Genomic DNA, 24,070 nt, shown 5'->3' with positions numbered 1-24,070 from the left:
TTGTCAGAACATAACCATCCATCAACAGGACTTTGACCAGACATTGGTGGCTCATATCTGTAATCCTAGCTACTCAGGAGGCTGAGATCTGAGGATCATAAGTTGAGGCCCACCTGGGCAGGAAAGTTCATGAGACTCTTATCTCCAATTAACCAGCAAAAAGCCAGAAGTAGAGGCGTGGCACAAATAGTAGAGTGCCATCCTTGAGTGAAAAAGCCAAGAGAGTACATGGCTTTGAGTTCATGCCCAAGTACCAGCACAAAAGAAAAATCAAATGAACAAAATAAACCAGGGCTTTAGAAAAAGAGAACTTGCACTTTTTTGGGGATGGGGGTGGGGGTCCGGTCGTGGGGCCTGAACTCTGGGCCTGGGCGCTGTCCCTCAGCTCTTCAGCTCAAGACTAGCGCTCTACCACTTGAGCCACAGCGCCACTTCTGGCTTTTTTTCTTTATGCCTATGTGGTGCTGGGGAATCGAACCCAGGGCCTCATGCATGCAAGGCAAGTGCTCTACCACTGAGCCACCTTCCCAGCCCCAGAACTTGCACTTGTTGTGGGCAGAGACCAGAGGTTTTCCTCCTCACTGCATTTCCTGGGTCATGGTTCCCTAGGGTTCCTATAGTTGTCTGTTCCCATGGATTGCTCTGGTTCTCTAATTCTGGGGAAGTAAGGAGGAGCAAGCAGGAGCTAGCATCTCTCCATTTTACCATGCTTGCTGCTGTGTGATCCAGTTTGTCTGGGTCACCCTTCCTTCATTCTATTTTAGCAGTTTGCTCTGAGGAAGGACCTCATGGCAAAATGAGCATGTGACCTTCAGCAGGTCTTGGGTCCTTCCTGTGTGTGGGGCTTTGTGGGGAGCAGGGGTGGCTTCAGGCATTGATGGTGCGATCCCATTCCCCTTGCAAGGACTGTAGTTATGAATGACATAATAACTATGCCATCCCCAGCAAACCTCCTCTCTTCTTTGGCTCCCTCCTCTGGGAACTTACAACTGCTTGCTGTAAGACTACTCACTTAATACTTTAACCAGTGAACTCAGCTTTCTGAAGATCACCTCTGGCTTCACTTGACTTCGTGAATCACCTGGAAATAGGCCTAGAAGCCCTGGCTGGTGACCCCTTAAGTGAGGAGGGTCACCCCCACCTATCTTCAACATCTCCTGCACTCTGTGGATCATTCATTTATGTTGTCTCTGGAGCCATCTCTGTCCTGCACAGAGCCATGATTCCCTTGCCTGGCACACAGGCATTCATTGAGCACCTGTGACTCAAATAGTTGTATGTACAACCTAAAGGATACATTTACCTAGAGAAAACAGAACAATGTCCTCATGTTCCCACATCTGTCTTCCCTATCAAATTAAGAACTTCTCAACTTGCCTTGCCCCACATCTCTAATGTTCTACCTTTGCTGTTGTGCTTGTGCCAGTACTGTGGCTTGAACTCAGGGCTCCAGTGCTTTCCCTTAGCTTTGTTGTTAGAGGCTGATGCTCCACCACTTAAGCCATAGCTCCATTTCCAGCTTTTTGGCTGGTCCAATTGGAGATAAGAGTCCCAGGGACTTTTCTGCCTGGGCTGGCTTTGAACTTTGATCTTCAGATCTCAGCCCTCTGAGCAGTTGGGATTACAGCATAAACCACCATCCTTTTACCTCTTCTACTTATTTAGTCCCTCCTAAGAGCTGATCTAATCTTAAAGGCTCTCCTAATATTGGTTTTCTTTTATTCTTAGAACTGTTAGGTTTCTTCCTATGGTGAAAGACATGTGTCACATAACAATTGTGTGTAAGTGTAAAGTTGCTTTGTTTTTGGTGACTGGTTCTATCATTCTTTTGGTTTTTGAGACAAAATCTCACTATGTTTCCCCAGCTGGCCTTAAACTCATGACCATCTTTTTATCTCAGCGTTCTAAGATGACAGCTGTATGTCACTGTACCTAGCCATTCCTCTAGTTCTCCACAAAAAGATTACCCATCCTATCAGTGACAGCATTTGGTAACAACTGCAGATACAGTTAAAATAAAAAAAAAGACCAACCCCTTGTACAAAGGGGTTTCAATTCACCATGTCAGTTTATGAGTATGATGCATCTTGACCAACATCACCCCATTTTTTCCAACTCTACCCGTCCCCTCAAGTGACTTGGTTCCATATTCACATATTTACCTTGAACATAACAACTGCATTCACCCCACTTCCCCTGCTCCATCTTTCTGCCCTCCCTCCCCTCTTGACCTCCCACCAAAGTTACAGTTCTTGTTTGTTACCTGTTCAATGTCTCTATTTCCCTGACAGTGATCACTTAGAGTATCTCTGCAGCTCTTTTATCCCCATGGAGGGGTGAGCCCAGATCCATGGAGCTCAGTGCTGCGGACAGATTACATCATCTCATTCACACTCACACCACCTGCTCGAAACATCCAATCTCCAGGTCCACTTTCTCCATACCTCAAAGTTGTAAATTGCTTGGTGGCTATTTTTCCCCAATGTCTCGACAATATTCAAGCTTTCCATGCTAAAAGCTCCTTTCTCCAAGACTTGCTATTTGGACCCAAGGTGCCACCATGTCTTCATCCCAAAGCCATGGAGTGGCTGACCCCTTTATGTTCTTCCCCCAGCATGACTTTCCCTGCCCCAAGAAGTGCCCAGCGTCCACCCATCCCATCACTACAGCCTTACAGTCCTTACCCTTCTCTCCTGGACCATCATGCTGGCTTCCAAATTGGGCTTTGAGAAATCACTGTTCCCTTCCCTAAGCCATCTTTACACAGCTGCCAGCATAACTCTTCTAAAATGCAAATCTGACCTTGATGCTCTACACCTTAAGATACCACAGAGAGGATGCCTTTAGGATAGACTCCAACACCCTGAGCAAAGAGGTCCAGAAGGCTATCTGAGATCTGGCATCACATTCCTGGGGGGGGTGGTCTTGTTCTGACACCTGCCCCTGCTGGTTGAGGCCCAAGGCAGAGCTGGCTACTCTATCCACTTAGGAACAGCAAACCTAGGCCATGATTCTAAGCTACAGTATCCTCAGAAAAGGGCTGTGCATGATACGAGAGAAGTGGTAACTAAAGCAGGTCGGCATTTAAAATTTCTGCATGCAAAAAGAAGGACATGGAGCAATAAAGATACAAGCAAATGATGGAGGGGACAGCCATGCCTCCATTAACACAGAGGTCCAGGATCCCTAGGGGATACCAAAGTCTCTCATCTAAGAATACTTTATACCCAGTATCCCCAAAAGAAGAAATGGCACAGTTTTTTTTGGGGGGGGTGTGGTCGTGGGGCCTGAACTCTGGGCCTGGGCGCTGTCCTTCAGCTCTTCAGCTCAAGGCTAGCACTGTACCACTTGAGCCACAGCGCCACTTCCGGCTTTTTTTCTTTTTGCTTATGTGGTGCTGAGGAATCGAACCCAGGGCCTCAGGCATGCAAGGCAAACACTCTACCACTGAGCCACCTTCCCAGCCCCAATGGCACAGTTTTTGAAACACACTATGCACATATTGCACAAACTTTAAATCATTTCTTGATTATATATTACCTAATACCATGTAAATACTATTAGCTCTTACTATTAAATTTAATACTATTATTATTAAATACCAGTGGCTAGATAGGACTGACTAGATGTTATTATTGCTGTTTTGAGATAAGGTTTTGCTATGTAGCACAGAATGGTCTGAAATTTGTAATCCTCCTGCCTCAGTCTCCAAACCTGGGGGGATTACAGGAATGATCTACCAAATTTGGCTTTGATTATCCTCTTATTCTGCCTCTTTTGGTTCTCTCTGCATGTTCTTATCTGTAAGCTCAAGTTCTTTGAAGACTGAAAAGCCTGTGTTCAAATTATTTGACCTTGGTTGAACAGAGCATTATGAATGGGGAAAGATGTAATGTTACCACAGAGGTGCAGGGGGCTCTTGTCTGTAATCCTAGCTATTCAGGAGGCTGAGATCTGGGAGTTGAAGTCAAGGGGGCTAGAAAGTCCAAACACTCTTATCTCCAATTAACCATAAAAAAAAAGACAAAACAAAAGTTGGAAGTGGAGCTGTGACTCAAGTGGTAGAATACTAACCTTGAGCAAAAAAAGCTCAGGAATAGTGCTGAGGCCCTATGACCTGGACACACACACACACACACACACACACACACACACACACACACAGAGAGCCAAAGTCATTATAGGCTTTCTTACTAACGTTTACTCTCTACCAGAGTATCTACCTAACATCCCTTTGAGCACTAGACAGAACTTGAAAATACCATATTGCTAAGCTGGACCATTCACCCTGAAGCTAAGAATTCAATTAACAATTAATCCTAAAAAAAGAGATTCCCCAGCCGGGTGCTGGTGGCTCAAACCTGTAATCCTAGCTATTCAAGAGGCTGAGATCTGAGGATCATGGTTCAAAGCCAGCCCAGGCAGGAACGTCCAAGAAACTTTTATCTCCAGGAAATCACTCAGAAAACTGGAAGTGGCGCTCTGGCTCAAGTGGTAGAGTGCTAGCCTTGAGGTGAAGAGCTCAGGGACAACGTCCAGGCCCAGAGTTCAATACCCAGGACCGACCAAAAAAAAAGAGATTTCCCACATTGCTCTTCTGTAACTCACCTGCCTAATGGATTCATCAGAGTGCTTAGTAATAAATGCAGTGCTTCACAACCTTCTTTTGTGCTGTGGCTATAAAAGCCCAAGTAACCACTCCAACATGGAGCAAGCCACTCAGAGTAACTTAAATCAGTGTTCAGGAACAATGGTCACTCATTTGGATCAGAATAGATGATTCTCATTTTTCCTTTATAAAAATACAGCTGGCATTTTACATTAACATGACTGTGACATCATAGTCACTTACTAACCATCATCTTAGGCAAGTAATTTCCATGATCCTAAGTTACAATTTCTCTTTCTCATCTTTTGCTTTCTAAAGATTTCATTCTGAATATCAGGTTCATTCATTTATCGGGTTTTCCCTTGGCTTTCTTACTCACACTTGACACTCTACCTTTTGAACTATACCTCTAGTCTGGATTTTGCTAGTAATTAGAGATGAAGTCTCATGGACTTTCCTACCTCACTTGACTTTGAAGCACAATCCTCCAGGTCTCTGGCTTCTGAATAACTAAAATTATAGGCATGAGCCACTGGTGCCTAGCATAACCTTGTATATTTTACTACCAGCACTAAATTTCACCAAATTCATCTTTTTTTTATTTAAGGGAGCTGAGCTTAGCAAAATGACTTGTAGCATCTTGACTACCAGAATCATGTCTGGACAAATACCAACCCCTCACACCTTTAAGAAGGTATGATAATAGGTAAAACACCAAAGCCAAATGAAACACAATTTCCTGCCAAGCCTCCATTCCAGAGTAGGGCATATCATGGAGATACAACATGAACATCTAGGCTAGCTCCAGCTGCCCAACTCCACTTTCATGTATAGAAAAAAGCCTAACACATTTTTATGTTTTTAAGAAACAGAAAAAAGCTTGTGCCTATAATCCTAGGTACTCCAGAGGCTGAGATCTGATAATCGCCATTCCAAGCCAGCCCGGGCATGAAAGTCTGTGAGACTTTTATCTCCAATTAACCACCAGAAAATCAGAAGTGGTGCTGTGGCTCAAGTGGTGGAGCACTAGCCAAAGAAACTCAGGGACAGCAGTGCCCAGGCCCTGAGTTCAAGTCCCATGACCAACCAAAAAAAAAAAAAGAGTTGGTTTTCAGGAAAGAAACTTTCCTCATTCTCCAGCCTAGCCCAGGATATCTGACACTTAAATATTTGAAGCATTAGGCTGGGAAGGTGGCTTAGTGGTAGAGTGGTTGCCTAGCATGCATGAAGCCCTTGGTTCGATTCCTCAGCACCACATAAACAGAAAAGGCTCAAAGTGACACTGTGGCTTAGTGGTAGAGTGCTAGCGTTGAGCAAAAGAAGCTCAGGGACAGTGCCCAGCCCTGAAGCCATGAGTTCAAGCCCCAGGACTGGCAAAAAAAAATACTTGAAGCATTGTTGCCATTTAAAGTCACAAAACATGCCCTCACTCATGGTTCATGCCTGTAAACACAGAGGCTAATATTTGGGGAACATGATTCAAAGCCAGCCCGGAGGGAAAATAGTCCTCAAGACTCTTATCTACAATTCACCAGCAAAAAACTGGTAACAGAGCTGTGACTCAAGTAGTAGAGTGCCAACTTTGAGCAAAAAAGCTAAGAGACAGAGCCCAGGCCCTGAGTTCAAGTCCTAGTACTCTCCCCTGAACACATAAAAATAACAAACACATAAAAATGTTAAGAACAAGGGAGGTGACTTGATTCTTCTGTGGCTAAGAAGCCTGTTGTACAGTGAGCTCTGAAGAATACAATCTGCTGTTTTAACACCTCGTGCAGGTATTTAATATTCACGTTGGCTGTGTATGATTGATGAAAGCTCTTTTGAATTTGAGAAATCTTCTGTTGACTAAGGGTAAGACCAGAAAGTCCTATGAGTCAGAAATGGGGGAATAAAGATATTTTAAGACTTCTAATGCCAAGTTCCTTGTTTTGGTTTATTAAAAATACCCTGCAATTAGCAGTAAGAAAAAGTCAGCAAGATTGAACCTTACATATTTTATACGGTAGCTGGCTATCTGGGTGCTCTGGGGTAGAAAATTGGAAACCTCTTCAATTTTTACTTAAATAAATAATAACCACTTTGAAGAAAAAAAAAAGAAAACTTGTGTCTAAAGTTTGGCTTGTAATTTACATGAGCTCTGTTTCAAGCCAACATCTATTTTTCATTTTGGGGATAAGCAACATTTTTACTGAGAAAAAAAATCTCAGGTAGTTATGAGGTGATTACATTTATTTATTTATTCCAATGTACTACATGCCTAAAAGAATCAAGGAACAACCCACAAAAGGGGAAAAAAATCTTTGCCAGATATTCAGTGGAAAAAGGATTAATATCTAGAATATACTCAAATGAATTGAACAGACTGCTCTTAGGAGAGAAAATACAAATGGTTAATAGATACATTAAGAAATGTTCAAGTTGGGTGCTGGTGGCTCACTCCTGTAATCCTAGCTATTCAGGAGTCTCACAGTTCCACAGAAAAGTCTATGAAACTCCTATTTCCAATTGACCACCAAAAGCTGGAAATGGATCTGTGGCTCAAGTACTAGAGCACCAGCCTTGAGCAGCAAAAGTAAGGGACTGTACCATGACCCTGAGTTCAAGTTCCTGTACTGGCCAAAAAAAAAAAGCACAAGGTCCTGGTACCAATACACATGCACAACACACACACACACACACACACACACACACACACACACACACACACACCTTAAAAATGTTATTTAACATGAAGAAATTCTCCAGAGATATGTACTGAATGAATGAGGAAATAAATTACTTGGGGAAGGGAATTAAAACAGATTACTTATTGGTCTTTAAGCTCCTTGGTGCACTTGCCCCAGGTAGTTTCATGCATGAGGCCCAGAATTCAGTACAAGGATCATCCTTTATGTGTGCTGTCATGTGGGAAAAAGTAGACAACAACAACAACAACAACAACAAAACTCAGTCTTCCTGGCTTCTCACAGGAGCACTGCTTTTGAAACCTTTAGTGAGTGAGCAGAGTGATAATTTTAGCAGGAAACTCAACCACAAAAGACAAGCTAGCTGTAGCCCAGAGGGCTGAGCAGGCCTCACAGCGCTTTGGGGAGTGAGGTTCTGTCTCTCACGGGGCTGCTTCCTCAGCTGGGCCAGGTGTGACCCCAATACACAAAGCTGTGAGGTCACTGGGGGACACTCTCACAAGCTCTCAAGGCTGCACTGTGTGTCAGTTTTCCTGTAACAAAATTTTATTGCAAATGTTACCAGGAAAAGTCTGACTTTTTCCAAATACCTAAGTCACACTTCTTTCCACTTCCGTCCTGCCCGGGTTGGAACACGCAAATTAAACTACAGACATTTTGAAAATGTTCCCATTGGGGAGGAGGAGCCTCCCTATATTTATTTATTTATTTTTAGTTTCAGGGGACACTTTGTGGAGAAGAATGGAACAAATTGTTCTTTTCCTCATCTCCCCAAAGCTCCAACTCCCCCCTGCCAGGTCAGCCACCCGCAGGATCCTATGAGAGAATCTCAGACCCCTATGGCACCAGGGTGGGAGACACTGGGAAGCATCAAACACGGAGCTGCCTGATCCATCCTCCTTTATCTCAATGTCTGAAAAGAAAAGAAAATTCTTTTGTTTCCTCACCTGCGACGACATCTCAGCAGTCTCCAGCACACTTGCCTGTCTGCTAGGTCTTCCCTCACTCTGGTCTTTTAGCCAGTCCCTCCCCCCACACCCACACACACACACACACACACACACACACACACACACACACACACACACCAGCTTGCACTTCCTATAGGCCAGTGAGCTGCTCAAATACACTCAGCCTGCCTCTAGATCACCCAAAGTTAAGGCTCTTCAAGGCTTCCTGCTTCCCACAGAAATTAAAGTTGTGACTTCTGGGACATTATACAGGCCCTCACTGATCACCCAGCTGTGTCTTGGACTGCATTATATATATTTGCCTACCTTTCAAGTACACTTCCCACTCCTACCCCCACCCCGTGAACGATGAAGTTCAAGTAGGACTCTCTTAAGACACCTCTGAGACATGGTTACATTGCTGTCTGGTGTGTCCCCCATACCTCGCACCTGTGTCTCTCTCAGCATGTCTTTTCTGTGGCCATCAGTTCACACATCAACACTCCCTGTGCTCTAGATGACACCAGGTGGGGCTGCGCCAATGCCTGGTAATGTTTACTGAATGACTAACAAAACCGCTCTACCTGAGCTTTTTAAATAGGCTCCATTTTATTCTAATTTGGTGTGTAAACCATTAAGACTCTTCCACAGAAGGCAAACAAAGCTGGTAAATAGTAGTTAAGCAATGTCTCCACTATACAAGAAGAGTAAACAAGCTGCTAGAAACAGGTGAGAAATTTAGCTGACTGCTTCCCTACTTGGTCAGACTCCCAGCAACTTCTTTCTGGATAACTGTCCAGCATCTCTTATCATTATTTCCTATATTTTTAATCTAGTTATCTTTATGTATTTACTCATTCCTTACTGGTACTTGTTTGTAGAACAGTTTTTGTGTGTGCCAGTAGTGGGGCTTGAACCCAGGCCTGTAGCTATGGTTTGGCTTTTTCACTCAAGGCTGGCATTCTACCACTTAAACTATACCTCTGCTTTTAGCTTTTTGCTGGTTTATTGAAGATAAGAGGCTCACAAACTTTTCTGCTTGGGGTGACTTTGAACTATAATCTTCATATTTCAACCTTCTTGAGTATCTAGGATTACAGGTATGAGCCACCAGTGCTCAGCTTGAATGGAACACATTTTTTAAAAGTATTCATTGAAATGTTCTGTGTTGTGTGTCCATGTGAATGCTATTTGAGTTTCATGATGAAGGTAGGAACACTAAACTTTCTGAAAAACCTCCTTTATTTGAAATCTGTTAAGGTTTCTCACTATTTGACTTATTACAGGACACCTATATATGAATTTCATAGGCTCAGTTTTGTTCACAGTGAACTTAAAATGAGGGAATCTTAATAAAGAAGATTTTTTTGCCAGTCTTGGGCTTAAACTCAGGGCCTGAGTACTGTCCCTGAGTTTCTTTTGCTCAAGGCTAGCACTCTATACCACTTGAGCCACAGCACCACCTCCAGCTTTTTCTGTTGATGTGGTACTGAAGAATTGAACCCAGGGCCTCATGCATGCTAAGCAAACAGTCTAACATTAAGCCACTTTCCCAGCCCTAAAGAAGATTTTTCTAAAGATATGAAGTACAGTACAAAGAAATAATGATAGTTCAGACTTTAAGGTACCTGGCCAGGTCTATTCATATATTAACTTATTTAATCCTTACAGTGGTAAAAGGAAGGTGCAATGTCTCATAGATGAAGAAACTGCAGTGCAGGGCTCCTACAACTAGCAATTGACAGAGCTGGGATTTGAACAAAGGTAGTGAGGTTTTAGTAGGCAAGGCTTCTCTGCCAAAATGCCGCTAAGATATATGCCTACAAGTGTTGGGTCGTACTCAGATTCTTGCTAGTTTCTTACAGGGTTCTAGAGAGCCAAGTAACACCAATTGTCCTTGTCTTGAAGAAAGTATTGGGGAAAATAAGCAGCAGGCAAAATGTTAGCATCTACCCATCTATCCCATATGTCCATCCATTAACCTACCTACCAGCTCACCTACCTGTACATCCACCTATCAATCAGCTCAAGTATCTATCCATCCACCCACACACCAATCCATTCATCCATCCATTCCCTCACCCATGTATTCCACCTTTTATCCATGCATACATAAAACATGTAGGAGCCATGTGCATAATGACCAAGACATATGCAACCTGTTAAGAATCACAGAAGCTCAACTGGGAACCAGTGGCTCATGCCTGTAATCCTACTTGGGAGGCTAAGGTTGAGAGAATTATAGTTAGGCTAGCCAGGCAAAATAGTTCCTGAGATTCTCTTTTAAGGGATGAAGCTGGGCTTGAGGTGCTTGCCTGTCATTCTAGGTATAGCAGGGAACATAACAGGAGGATCATGATGGAGGTGTTAGCCCCTTGCTAACAGTGTGAAAAGGGCCCGGAGGTGTGGCTCATTGTAGAGTGCCTGCCCAGCAAGTGTGGGATGCTGAGTTAAAGCCCTAGTTTGGGTTTAACTCAAACTAGGGTTTAACTTGGTGGGAAGAAGGAAGAAAAAAAGGAGGAAAGATAAGAGAACACAGATTCTCAGAGGGCAACCAAATGTGGTTGGTCAGGGACAGCTTATAGCAAATACCACCAATGGTATAAACAAATGAAGGAACAAAAGCAAGAGAAGGTGAGGTGTCTAAAATGTTCCAAGTGAAGATAAAAGGCTTACACATATCAGAGGAAATCAGGGGAAATAAAAGTTGCATGATGCAGAAGAAAAAAATTCTTTTTAAATTTAGCCACAGTAATCAACCATATAATGTCACAGGGCTATTTTGTCAGAAATCTGAGCTATATTTATTTAACTTGCTCATTTGTTAGGGACTGCAGGTTACAGTAAGTCTTATAATTTAACACCAAAAGAGACAAGGAAGACTATTATACAATGTGACTCTGTGAAATGACTCAGGGACACTGAACAACATCCTTATGGGAAGAGTATTACAGATGATGCTTAGTTTGGATAATGCATTTCTGGCACTGGGGACCATTTCTCATTGATTGCCCTCTCACCCCACAATCCTGGACCAGCACATGTTGGCAGTTGGATGTGCAATTCCAGTGAATCATACAAAAGATTTTTGGGGATCAACCCACTCATCTGCATGCCAATATTTGTTGAAAGATTGGACAAACAAGTACTGAAAAGCTGGGCACTGGTGGCTCCTGCCCATAACAATCCCAGCTACTCAGGAGATTGAGATCTGAGGATGAAGGTTCAAAGCCAGCTCAAGCAGAAAAATCCATGAGGATTCTATATCTAATTAACCATCAAAAATCTGGAAATGAGTTAGGTGCTGGTGTCTTACACCTGTAATAATCCTAGCTACTCAAAGAGGCTGAGATCTGAGGATTGTGGTTTAAAGCCAGCCTGGGCAGGAGAGTCTATTTGACTTGTATCACCAATTTTGTACCATAAGAAAGTTGCGCTGTGGCTGGGAAGGTGGCTCAGTGGTAGAGCGCTTGCCTTGCATGCCTGAGGCCCTGGGTTCGATTCCTCAGCACCACATAAGCAAAAAGAAAAAAAGCCAGATGGCTCAAGTGGTAGAGCGCTAGCCTTGAGCTGAAGAGCTGAGGGACAGCGCCCAGGCCCAGTGTTCAGGCCCCACAACCTGACCAAAAAAAAAAAAAGAAAGTGGTGCTGTGGCTCAAGTGGTAGAATTCTAGCCTTGGCAAAAACATTCAAGGATAGTGGCCAGGCCCTGAGTTCATGTCCTAGTACCACAACAAAAAACACCCAGAACACAACACAAAAGAAGGGTTAAGCATCCGGCTTTTCAGTTTCTGCATCAATTGGAAAAATGAACTCACTCTTCTTACATGCATACATAATCAGTGTTACAGTGAACATTAATTGCTCAACCAATTGGGTTCCAGGGAGGTTTAACTGCATCTCTGTGTAGATTGAGAACTCAGTGAATGTTTCCACTCTATCTAAAAATAATTATTAAAAGGGGGGGAAACATCAGAAGAATTTTAAAATTTGAGTCATAGACTGAAGGAAAGAAATGCTAAAGCAATTCACACAACACTCAGATGTATTTTTGCATGTGAGACTTCTGTGCCAATGTGATGTGTGATTTGTTTCATTCTTTCCAATTTTCAGATAAAACACAGATGCTGGGACAAGGACAAGATGAACTAAAACATTGCCTTTGCCTCCTCCTTTGCTAACTTAGCTGCCCTCTAGTCTAGAGCACAGAGGGACACGGGTAGGCAGAGGCTGTGGCTGAATTTCTCCATGAGGATGTAGTATTTTCCATATCCTGTTCTGTAGTACTTGTAAAGTCTCAGGTCTTCCTTACATTAAGGGTTTTATCCTCTTTGGATATTAGTGACTGAGAGGCCCCATTTGTCTTCTGCACCATTTGTTGACGAGGCTGTCTTTTCTCCAAGTATATTTTGCAGCTCTTCCATTTTATAAATGAGAAATCCATTGACAGATTCATATTCCTGATGGGTGAAACACTTTCATATAGCTGACATAAAATCTGGATGGTGGTGGTGGTGTATGTGTGACTATTGGGGCTTGAACTCAGGGCTGGCACTATTACTTAACTTACTCTCTTAAGGCTAACACTACCGTTTGAGCTACAGCTCTGCTTCTAGCTTTTTTTTTTTTTTTTTGGTACCAGTCTTTGTACTTGAACGAAGAAGAACCTAGGCACTCACTGCCCGTGAACTTTTTTGTTCAAGGCTAGTGCCCCACAGCTTCATTTCTGGCTTTTTTTTTTTTTTTTTGTCGGTCATGGGGCCTGAACTCTGGGCCTGGGCACTGTCCCTCAGCTCTTCAGCTCAAGACAAGCGCTCTACCACTTGAGCCACAGCACTTCTGGCTTTTTTTTTTAATTTTAATTTTAATTTTTTGTGAACATACTGTACAGAGGGGTTACAATTACATGGGCAAGACAATGAGTACATTTCTTATCAAGCATTGCAGCCTCCTCCTTTGTTTACCCTTCACATCCCTTCCCAGCCTCCCCCCAACCCCCCCTGCACCAAAGTTGTAAAGTTCGTTTTCAACATGACAACTTGTACTTCTCATTGTTGCAACAGGTCCACCTGTATCCTTAAATGACTTGTTTTTCCCCATCTCCTCCACAAATTATACCGACATCAAATATAGTGAAAGCAGGGGTTATACTGTGGGGGAGGGACATACAAAGCAACAAAGAAATAATCTTATAAATGCGTTAGAAACAAATGCATGAAAGAAAAAAACATTAAAATACATATCTAAGGGTTCATTTTCCTAACATCACATTATCTGACCTTTTCTGCTTGACTCATACATATACTAGATACTGCAAATAAGGGAAACCATGGGACCTATGTTTCTTTGGGCTTGGCTTACTTTACTTAATATAATTTTTTCCAAGTCTTTACATTTCCTAACAAATGGGGCAATGTCATTCTTTCTGGTGGAGGCATAGAATTCCATTGTGTATATATACCACATTTTCTTGATCCATTCATCTACTGAGGGGCATCTGGGTTGGTTCCATATCTTAGCTATGGTAAATAATACTGCAATAAACATAGTTGTGCTGGTAGCTTTAGTGTGGTCTTGTTTGTAAACATTTGGGTAAATGCCCAAAAGTGGGATTGCTGGATCATAGGGGAGCTCTATGTGAAGCCTTTTGAGGAACCTGCATACTGCTTTCCAAAGTGGGTGAACAAGTTTACACTCCCACCAACAATGAAGTAAGGTTCCCTTCTGTCCACATCCCTTCCAGCATCTGTTGTTGTTAGAGTTCTTGATTTTTGCCATTCTAACTGGAGTGAGGTGGTATCTCAATGTTGTTTTGATTTGCATTTCTTTTGTGGCTAGGGATGTTGAGCATTTCTTCATGTGTCTATTGGCCATCCTTCTTTCTTCTTCAGAGAAGTTTCTCTTTAAGTCTTTTGCCCACTTATTGATTGGGCAGTTGTTTCTTTGAAGATTTGTTATTGGGGGATTTAATTTTTTGAGTTCCAAGTATATTTTAGATATGAGACCCTTGTCTGTTGTATGGCTAGTGAAGATCTTCTCCCAATCCATGGGCTTTCTATTGATCTTGCTAGCTATGTCCTTTGCCATGCAGAAGCTCTGCAACTTCATGCAATCCCATTTGTCCAACCTTTCTTTGATTTGTTGTGTTTCCAGGTGTCCTGTAATGTTTTCAGAGTGTCTGCTTTGACTCCGAAGTCTTTGATCCATTTGGAGTTGGTTCTGGTGTAGGGTGATATATAAGGATCTAGCTGTAGTTTTCTACAAGTAGTTAACCAATTTTGACTTCTGGCTTTTTCTACTTATGTGGTGCTGAGGAATGGAATCCAGGGCCTCATGCATGCAAGGCAAGCGCTCTACCACTGAGCCACCTTCCCAGCCCTACTTCTGGCTCTTTGAAGCCTGCCCAAGCTGGCTTCAACTCTTGATTCTCAGATCCCAGCCTCCTGAGTAGCTAGGATTGTAAACATGAGCTATCTGCACCGGGCAAATATGGGTCATTCTAATGCCCCTTCCAATGCTCTTGTTTTCTAGAGCCCCACAGTCCAGGTTTGTCAGTAATTCTAGGAAAAGTCTTTGAACTGAATTTCTAGGCTTGAAATATCAGGTTTTAGCTGTCAGAAATGTATGGCTTGAATGTCCCCAACAAAATTCACATTGGAATATAATTTCCAGTGTGAAGTATTTAAGAAATGGTAGATTTAGGAGATGATGAAGGCTCTGTTCTCATTTGAAAGCTCTGCTCTGGTGGACGAATCCACTTATGGTCTGACAGATTCATAGGTTGATGGGTTATCCTGAGAGTGGCTCTGTCTCCTGTATGTGCCCCTTTCTCCATCCAATGTCCTGATGTGCTCAGCTTCTGTGGAGGATCTCCACCAGGAAGAAGGATATCACTAGCCATACAATACATCCAGCCCTACAATAGATGAGCATATCCAAAAATGTGATACCTATACACAATAGAATTCTACACAGAAAGAATAGTATGTCATTTGGAGGGAAATGGATGGACTTAGAACAAATCATGTTAAAAGAGGTAAGCCAAGCTCAGAGACAAAAAGGCGTGTGTTTTCTCTCCTATGTGGAAGCTGGATCTAAAATACACTGGGACATGATAAATCATACAGCACTCTAGGCACTCACACACAGTGAGAACAAAAGAAGACACTTTTAGAGGAGGAACACAAGGCACAATATGTATATGCCTCTGACCATATACAATAGTATTGTTGAAATAAACTCCAGGAAATGGAAACAAGAGAGGTTTTTTTCCTTTGCTATTGTTTTTCTTTCCTCTTCTTTTTGTCTTGTTGGTTCATGTAGGAGTAAGGAGAAGCAGAGAAATGGAGGGACAAAGGGTGAACAAATGCAACAGTAGTACTCACTAGACACTATGTTGAAAGTGAGCTATATGACTTGTGGGTAGAAATGGGAGGGAAAAACTGGGGAGAGCAAGGGAAGGGATGATGCTCTCCAAAAAGAAATGCACTCTTTACCTGACTTACCCTTCTGTATATCACTTTTATAGTAACAATAGTTTGTTTTTTAATTAAAAAGGAAGACATCACAAGATGTCTCTAGTCCCCATTATTCAGAAGTGTGAGCCAAAAGAAACCTCTTTTTCTTATGGATCACCCAGTCTCCAGTATTCTGTTAGAGCAATATAAGATGGACAAAGGCAGAGCAAGTTTAGGAGGAAGAATCCATGTCCCTGTATAGCAGTCTTGAAGTCTACTGCATCTCCCAGTGTCCTGGGCTTGAACCTTCTTCATCATTACAGCCTCTCTTGAGCCACTCCTGCCAACAGCAGGTGAGAACAATCATCACTCGCTGACCACTCAGCTCAGATCTGCACTGTGCTGAGTACTGTCATGCCTCAACCTGAGGGGTAGAGCCGAGGTGACATGGAGGTTTCATGACATCAAATAACCTGCTCACAGTCCATAGGTGCAGCGTGGTAGGGAGGAGACTATATCTAGATTGTCTGACTCCATAGGTCATCCTCTTGGCTAAGTGCCATACCACTGGCCTATCGAATCTGGTCCTCAGTGGGTCCAGCCATTCTTTGTATCACACTGCATGCATTCCTTCCCTAACACCCAGATGACTGTTCATCAGTCCCTCTTCTCTGTCATCCTCTCCATCCATTCCATTTCTGCTCATCTTCGAAAAACAGCTTCTTTAAGAATCTGAGGTTTTGCCAGGCATTGGTGGTTCATACATGTGAACCCTGCTACCCAGGAGGTGATATCTGAAGATCTCAGTTCAAAAACAGCCTGAGAAAAAGATGTCCTCAAGACTCAACTCGAATTCACCAGTAAAAAGCTGTAATTGGAGGTATGGCTCAAGTGGTAGGGTTCCAGCCTTGAGTGAAAAAAACAAGCAAGATTACAAAGTCCTCAGTTCAAGTTCCAGTACAAAAGGAATCTGTGTGCATGTGTGTGTACATGTATGTGTTTTTCTATCTCACAATCAATTCTTCAAATCTCTGCAATCACTGTCTGAGCAAGTGGCAATTCAATTTAATTCTTACAATGTCCACCTAGACTTAGCTTCATATCTCACGAGTTAGAGGACTCAGCCTTACCAGACTGTCCTTAGTTAGGATGCCAGTCTAGAGGCTGGGCCACCTGTATGTCTAAATGACCATCTATCTGCTGAAAATTCTCATGACACCAACCTTAAATATGATAGTTAACTAGAGTAATTCTCAGAACTAGCAAATGTACTATTGCCAGCTTACTATAGAGGATACATTCAGGAACAGCCAAATGGTGGACATGCACAGGACGAGGCATGAGACATGGGTGGAATGGCTTCCATTCCTCTCCATGTGCCCAGCAGCTTGAGAGCTCATCCAGCTTCCTTGTTTAAGAAATTTTTCAGAGCTTGATCTCCACCCTGCCTTGCTTCCCTGGAAGCTCATTATATAATTTCTCTAGGAAAGTCCCAGAGAATAAACACTTTACAATTCTTTAGGTTTTAGGAACTCTGTGGTAGACACTGGGGACAAACACAAAATCTTTTTTTTTGTTTTGTTAACTATCATCCATCCTCTACTCCCAAAACCCATGTCTTACCATGACATTCTAGATTTCTGTCTTAAAAGGCAGACAGAGAAAAAGAGAATATAGTAGCAATCTCTGAATTCCCAGTGAGCAGTGCTGGAGATCCAAGGTTAAAATTCGCAAACGATCTCATAAACTTTCAAAAGCACAATTCACAAGGACTCTCCTCCCTTTCAAGAAAAGATGAGCTCACTTCCAACAAGTGAAGGACTTCTGTTCAATGAGGCAACAGGATTAAAGTTGATAGGTATAACACCATCAGAAGATATTTAAAATGTCTAAAATTTAGTGTAAATCAATAGCTAGAACTCCTAAGAAATATCAAAAAATGAAAGCAAGCCTAATCAAACAAACAAAAGACAAACACAAAAGACAAGGGCATACAACTAGGAAAGAGGAAAGCCCAAAAGTTAACAAACATCTCGAAAGAGGCCTTAACTCATTAGTTACTAAAAATGTTCAAGGTGAAACAGTGTCAGACCACAGTGGAAATACTATGAAAAATGGTTTAAAAAAAAAAAGGCCAGATACCAGTGGCTTATATCAATAACCCTTGCTACTTAGGAGGCTGAGATTGAGGATCATGGTTTGAAACTGGCCCAGGCTGTAAAGTCTGTAAAACTAGGGGACTTTGAATAAAAAGCACTAGCCACTCACAAAGACAATGTGGAGTCTCGAGCCAAAGTAACACATGGTCTGTGAGTAGCAGTTTAGCTCTTGGATATTGACCTCAAAGAAATCCTCTCAGTGGGACCTATAGGAGGACATCTGGAGCAGCACAAGCTGGAGGCAGAGAGCTGGAGTGTAGGACAAAACACACACACACACACAAACAAAAAAAACAGAATGAAACTGGATACTCCACCCTGACTACTGCTGGCTTAGGCATTTTGGGAGTAGTTTGGACAGAAAGCAAGCTTGGCAGCCAGGACCTTAGAAGCAGCAAACAGGGAGAGAGGAGGTTGCTTTCCTGGGAAATGCACTGGAAGCTATCCTCCAGCTCAAAGATGAGTGAGAAGGGCACCTCTGGCAATGAGTTCCTTTTGTTATGTGTTTTGGGGACATTCCAAAAGCCTGCCAACAAGCAACTAGTAAGAATAGTTTAGTCATTTGCCAGTGACTCACATCTATAATCCTAGCTACTCAGAGATCTGAGGATGAAGGGTGGAAGTTACACAGGCAGAAAAAGTTTGTAAGACTCATCTCCAGTTAACCAGCAAAAAGCCAGAAATGAAGGTAGTGCACTGGCCTTGAGGAAAAAAGCCAGGTGAGAGGGTGCTGTTCTAAGTTGAAGCCTCAATACCAACACACACACACACACAGAGAGAGAGAGAGAGAGAGAGAGAGAGAAAGAAAGAGAGGGAAGTTTAGACATTGGGATTTAAAAAGCTGGTGAAGGAGAGATGGGAAGTATTCTGTACCAGGCTCTCAGAACCAGATAAACAGATGCTAGACTTAAATGATCTCTTCTTCACCTTTCACCTCATATAAGCTTTAGCAAGGATTTTCTCTGCGACCACAAGGGACTAGGGATTTTCACCCAAACTGTCATGTACCACTCACGGAAGCCCTACAATGGTGGAAGTTACGACTCCTGTTTTACAGTTAAGAGACTTGGGGTTCTGAGGCTCAGGGGAGTATGCAGGTCAAGGGCAAATGGAATGGTTGGCACATCCTCACTCTCTTCTTCATGCCTTAGGGGACACTAGTCCTTCCACTAACACAGCTACACCAACTGGTCACTTTTGCCATCCTCCATCCAGTTCTGCTTTGCCCAGTCCTGGGGTCTCCAGGCTAACTTGAGGACCTCCAGAGCCTTTAGAACTGCTCCAGTAGCTCTCCCACAGATACGACAGGTCTATACTTTCTCAAAGGTTCCAGCTCTAGCAGACTTCTGGGGATAAACTGGATTCTAGAAAAACTTTTTTTTTTGTTTTTTTTATTTGCAGGAAACTGGACATATCCTCCCACAGCTGATTTCTACTCCAATCTGAATCTCTAGTGTCTCAGAAATCAACATGTAGCCATTGGTTATCATCAGACAGCCTTCATAACAGAGCACCAGTGAATTCCCTGAGGCTTAGTATAATGTAAGCAAAAAGATAGTGGAAAAAAAAACCCATTGGCCAGGAAGACTACAGAACTGTATCATATACTCTAGATACAAGAACTTTACTTCTAACGGGTCAAATCCCTCCCCCTTCCAGTCTGCCACACTGTGCAGAGCTAAGTACTGATGAGAAGCTATCAGGAACATGGCCATGAAACTGATGTCATTCCATCTGCCTCTGCCAGTGTTATATAAGTAGCTTTGCTTTGGCCTCAGGCCCAAGTCCATTTGTTTTGAGCAAAATTTGAAAGAAAGTAACCTCGCCACACAACTACACAAAAGTATTCAAAACATTCAGGAACATGGGCTGCCTTGTAGCACAGGGTTTTTCTTCACCCAGCTTTCCATCATAAATATATAATATCATTAGTACCTGTGCTCAGTTTGACTAAAGAGAAAATATTGGGGAAAATGAGAAACTTTTCTATTTATTTATCAATTATTATTATTTTTTGTTGGTGATGGGGCTTGAACTAAGGACCTGGGCACTGTCCCGAGCTTTTTTGCTCAAGGCTAGTACTCTAGCACTTTAAGCCACAGCTCTTCTTCTGGATTTCTGATGGCTAATTGGAGATTAGAATCTCATGGAGCATTATTCACCATAGCTAAGATATGGAACCAACCCAGATGCCCCTCAGTAGATGAATGGATCAAGAAAATGTGGTATATATACACAATGGAATTCTATGCCTCCATCAGAAAGAATGGCATTGCCCCATTTGTTAGGAAATGGAAAGGCTTGGAAAAAATTATATTAAGTGAAGTAAGCCAGGCCCAAAGAAACATAGGTCCCATGGTTTCCCTTATTTGCAATATCTAGTATATGTCTGAGTCAAGCAGAAAAGGTCAGATAAGGTGATGTTAGGGAAATGAACCCTAAGATATGTATTCAAGTGTTTTTTCTTTCATGCGATTGTTTCTAACACATTTATAAGATTATTTCTTTGTTGCTTTGTATGTCCCTCCCCCACAATATAACCCCTGCTTTCACTGTATTTGATGTCGGCATAATTTGTGGAGGGGAAGGAAAAAACCAAATCGTTTGAATAGGGATACAGGTTGACCCATTGTAACAATGAGATGTACAAGTTGTTATGTCAAAAACGAACTTTACAACTTTGGGGGGGGCGGGAGGAGGACTCGGTGTGGGGGGATGGGGGAGGATGGGAAGGGATGTGAAGGGGAAACAATGAAGGAGGCTATAATACTTGATAAGAAATGTACTCATTATCCTGCCCATGTAATTGTAACCCCTCTGTACAGTATTTTCACAATTAAAAAAAAAAAAAAGGATCTCATGGGCCAGCGTTGGTGGCTCAGGCTTGTAATCCTAGCTACTCTGGAGGCTGAGATCTGAGGATCACAGTTTAAAGCAGCCAGGGCAGGAAAGTTTGTGAGACTCTTATCTCCAATACCAACAGAAAACCTGAAGAGCTAAAGGACAGCGCCCAGGTCCAGAGTTAAAGCCCCACCACCGCCCCCACCCCCCAAAAAAAGAATCTCATTGACTTTCCTGCCTGGGCTGATTTCGAACCTTGGTCCTCACATCTCAGCTTCCTGCATAGCTAGAATTATAATTATAGTCATGAGCCATCAGTGCCAGGCCATTTATCTATCCTCCCTTCCTTCCTCCCTTCCCTCCTTCCCTCCTTCCTTCCCTCCCTCCCTCGTTCCCTCCCTCGTTCCCTCCCTCCCTCCCTCTCTCCTTCCCTCCCTCCCTCCCTCCCTTCCTTTCTTCCTTCCTTCCTTCTTTCCATCTTTCCTTTCTTTTTGTAACAAAAGGAGTTTATACAACTGTGGAGAAAAAAGGGTTACAAAAAGAAAATGTTGCTAGGTGCCAGTGGCTCACATCTGTAATCCTAGTGACTCAAGAGACTGAGATCTGAGGATCAAGGTTCAAAGCTAGCCCAGGCAGACAAATCTGATAAACTTATCTTCAACTAACTAGAAAAATGCCAGAAATGAAGATATAGTTCAACTGTAGAGAGCCTGCAATGAGTGAAAAATCTAAGCAAGGCACAAAGCCTTGAGTTCAAAACCTAGTACACATGTATACACACACACACACACACACACACACACACACACACACACACGAAAATGAAAAAAAATTATAAAGTTGTGATTTACACTTGAAGGCAAAATAAACTCGTAAGGTTTATCTTACCCCTCTGAGAAAAGTAGAGATTTAAACCAGGAACAATTCAATTACATAAATATTTAGATTAGTATCACTGCTTTGCAAAGCACCAGGCAGATCTAGCTGTGGAAAGAGTGAGGTTATGAGACCACAGGGATCTTGAGACTGCAATTCTTCTGAGACTAAATACCGAGAACCCTTACCAGCTCCCCTCCCTGCATCAACTCTGAAGACTTACAGACCTGTTTGAATTGCTGCTACTTTGAAAATCTCTCAGCCAACATGCAGAGAGCAGGGGGCTCTCTCCCTTTCCAGTCTCTCTAAAATGAGAAAAGAAAAAAAACCCCAAACAACTGTGCTTCTTCACATTGCCAAAGTACAGTACTGTGCTTTCCTGACTTGTGAATTCTTATCTGTGTTTGTGTGCATGTGTGCACACGTGCACACACACACACCAAATCTAAGACTTGAACTCAGAGCCTGGCTCTGAACTCTTACCATTTTTGCTCAAGGTTGGTGCTCTACCATTTGAGCCACAGCTCCACTTCTGGCTTTTTGATGGTTGATTGGAGATAAGAGTCTCACAGACTTTCCTGCCTAAGCTAGCTTTGAACCTGATCCCTCAGATCTCAGCCTCTTAAGTGACTAGGATTAGAGGTATGAACCCTGGGTATCTGGCTGGCTCTGTGAGCTCTTCTTGTGCAAAGACTATTGCTATCTGCAGTGTTTTGCATCCTAGCCTAGATTCCTTTCCCTTTCCACACTTTGTGACCCCAGATTCTTGAGACCTTACCTTGAGACCTGCCTTTTCTCTTCTAGAGCTCTTAAGTTTTCCTAAGCCCCAATTTTTCTACAGTGTAACTGGATTCTTTTATGCTAGGCTTTTGCACAGGATTAAACTTGGGTGGTGGGCTGAATTTATACTTTTTTTATTACTATGTAAGCCTCTCTGCCCCTTTTCTAAAATTTAGCCCAACAAACAAGGCTTCACCTTTAATGCAGCATTGGGGAGTGCACATGAAACTTTCATGTGTTAAGAACATGCTCTCTTCCTCCCTCCCCCTCCCTCCTCTCTCCCTCCCCAACTCTCCTCCCTTCCTCCCCCTCCCTCCTCTCTCTCTCCTCCTCCTTCCCTTCCCTCTCTCCCTTTCTCTCTCCTTCCCTCCCTCTCGCTCTCTCTCTGTCCCCTCCCTCATCCTCCCCCACAGTACTGGGCTTGAACTTAGGGCCCCCCTTCACTTGGCTTTTTCACTCAAGGCTGGCATTCCACCTCTTAAGCCACACCTTCACTTGGATGTGGCTCAAATAGTAGAGTTCCAGGACTGCCAGGGCTGGCTTCAAACCACTGTTCTCAGATCTCAGCCTCCTAAGTAGCTCAGATTCACAGGAATGAGCCTTAGACATCCACCTCCTGTTATCTCTCAAAATCTCTGCTGTTAACCAGATTTTATTGAAATCATTTTGGTCTTCTCAGAAGTCTTTCTTTTCAGCCTATTCTGCAGGGACTGGTAATTACATGAATTTATTTATTAGCTGTCATGGGTTTTGAACTCAAGGGCCTGGGTGCTGTCCCTGGGCTTTTCTGCTCATGGCTAGAGCTCTATTACTTTTAGTTATTATGCCACTTCTGGTTTTCTGGTAGTTAATTGGAGCTAAGAGTCTCATGGCCTTTTCTGCCCAGGCTGGCTTTGAACCATGATCCTCAGATCTCAGCCTCCTGAGTAGCTAGGATTACAGGCCTGAGCCACTGGCACCCAACATCAAGAACTTTATATCATAGAGCCCATATGCTGTTCAAACGATGCTTTGTGATACAGAATTATTTTTATTTTATAGAGGAAGATACTGATGTTCAGACAGAGTTAGTAAGTGGCTCCAGGTCACACAGAAAGTAGTGGAGTGGAAATCGACCCGACGCTAAGAGTTTATCGGGCCTTGGCTTTCAAGGTCAAGATGTTCTAACATCCATCAGAATTTCCTCTGGGGCTTGGTGACTTGGATGATTCACTCGACTTCTTGTACATTCGGGTTCCTTTCCATAAAGGTAACGAACATTGAGAGGGATGAGTGTGGGACACTGGTACGCGGTGCCCTGGCTGCCCCCCTCCAGCGGGTCTCTCTCTAGACTCCCACCCCGGAGGGAGCTTCTCCTTACCATGGCATCGTAGCGCAGGGCGTTCATGAAGTGCGCCACCTCGGCGCCTTTGTACACGGTGAACCAGATGGTGCCCTGGTACTGGTCTCCAGCGTCGAGCAGCAGCACGTTGGCCTCGGCGCGGCGGATCTGCTCCACCTTGGTGAAGAGCCGCGCCGCGCCCCCCACGCACAGGCTGGCGTTGTTGCACTTGGTGGAGTCCTCGCTGGTCTGCTCCAGCCGGCTGTGCACGTCGTTGGTGTGCAGGATCGTCAGCTCCCAGGCGCCGACCGCGGCCGCGCTCAGCGCTACGAGCAGCAGCCGGGGCGCTGGTGCTGGCGCGGCCCGGGGACACATGGCAGCGGCGCGTGGAGC

At 43.4% G+C, this 24,070-nt stretch overlaps 1 protein-coding gene across 1 annotated transcript in view; it reads right to left on the bottom strand.

Moving 5' to 3' along the window:
- The window catches only part of Nt5e (5'-nucleotidase, ecto (CD73)), a 61,984-nt gene extending 37,920 nt beyond the window's left edge, over positions 1–24,064 (bottom strand). The window contains exon 1 of the mRNA XM_013032878.1: positions 23,717–24,064. Within this exon, the coding sequence (XP_012888332.1) occupies positions 23,717–24,052 (336 nt within the window). The 5' untranslated portion in view covers positions 24,053–24,064. The remainder of the gene's footprint in view (positions 1–23,716) is intronic.
- Between the last annotated feature and the right edge of the window lie 6 nt (positions 24,065–24,070).

This window comes from Dipodomys ordii, unplaced genomic scaffold (assembly GCF_000151885.1).
Source record: "Dipodomys ordii isolate 6190 unplaced genomic scaffold, Dord_2.0 Scaffold158, whole genome shotgun sequence".
Lineage (NCBI taxonomy): Eukaryota > Metazoa > Chordata > Mammalia > Rodentia > Heteromyidae > Dipodomys > Dipodomys ordii.
The sequence above is the reverse complement of the archived record's forward strand: the minus strand, read 5'-3'. Positions and strand labels throughout refer to the sequence as shown.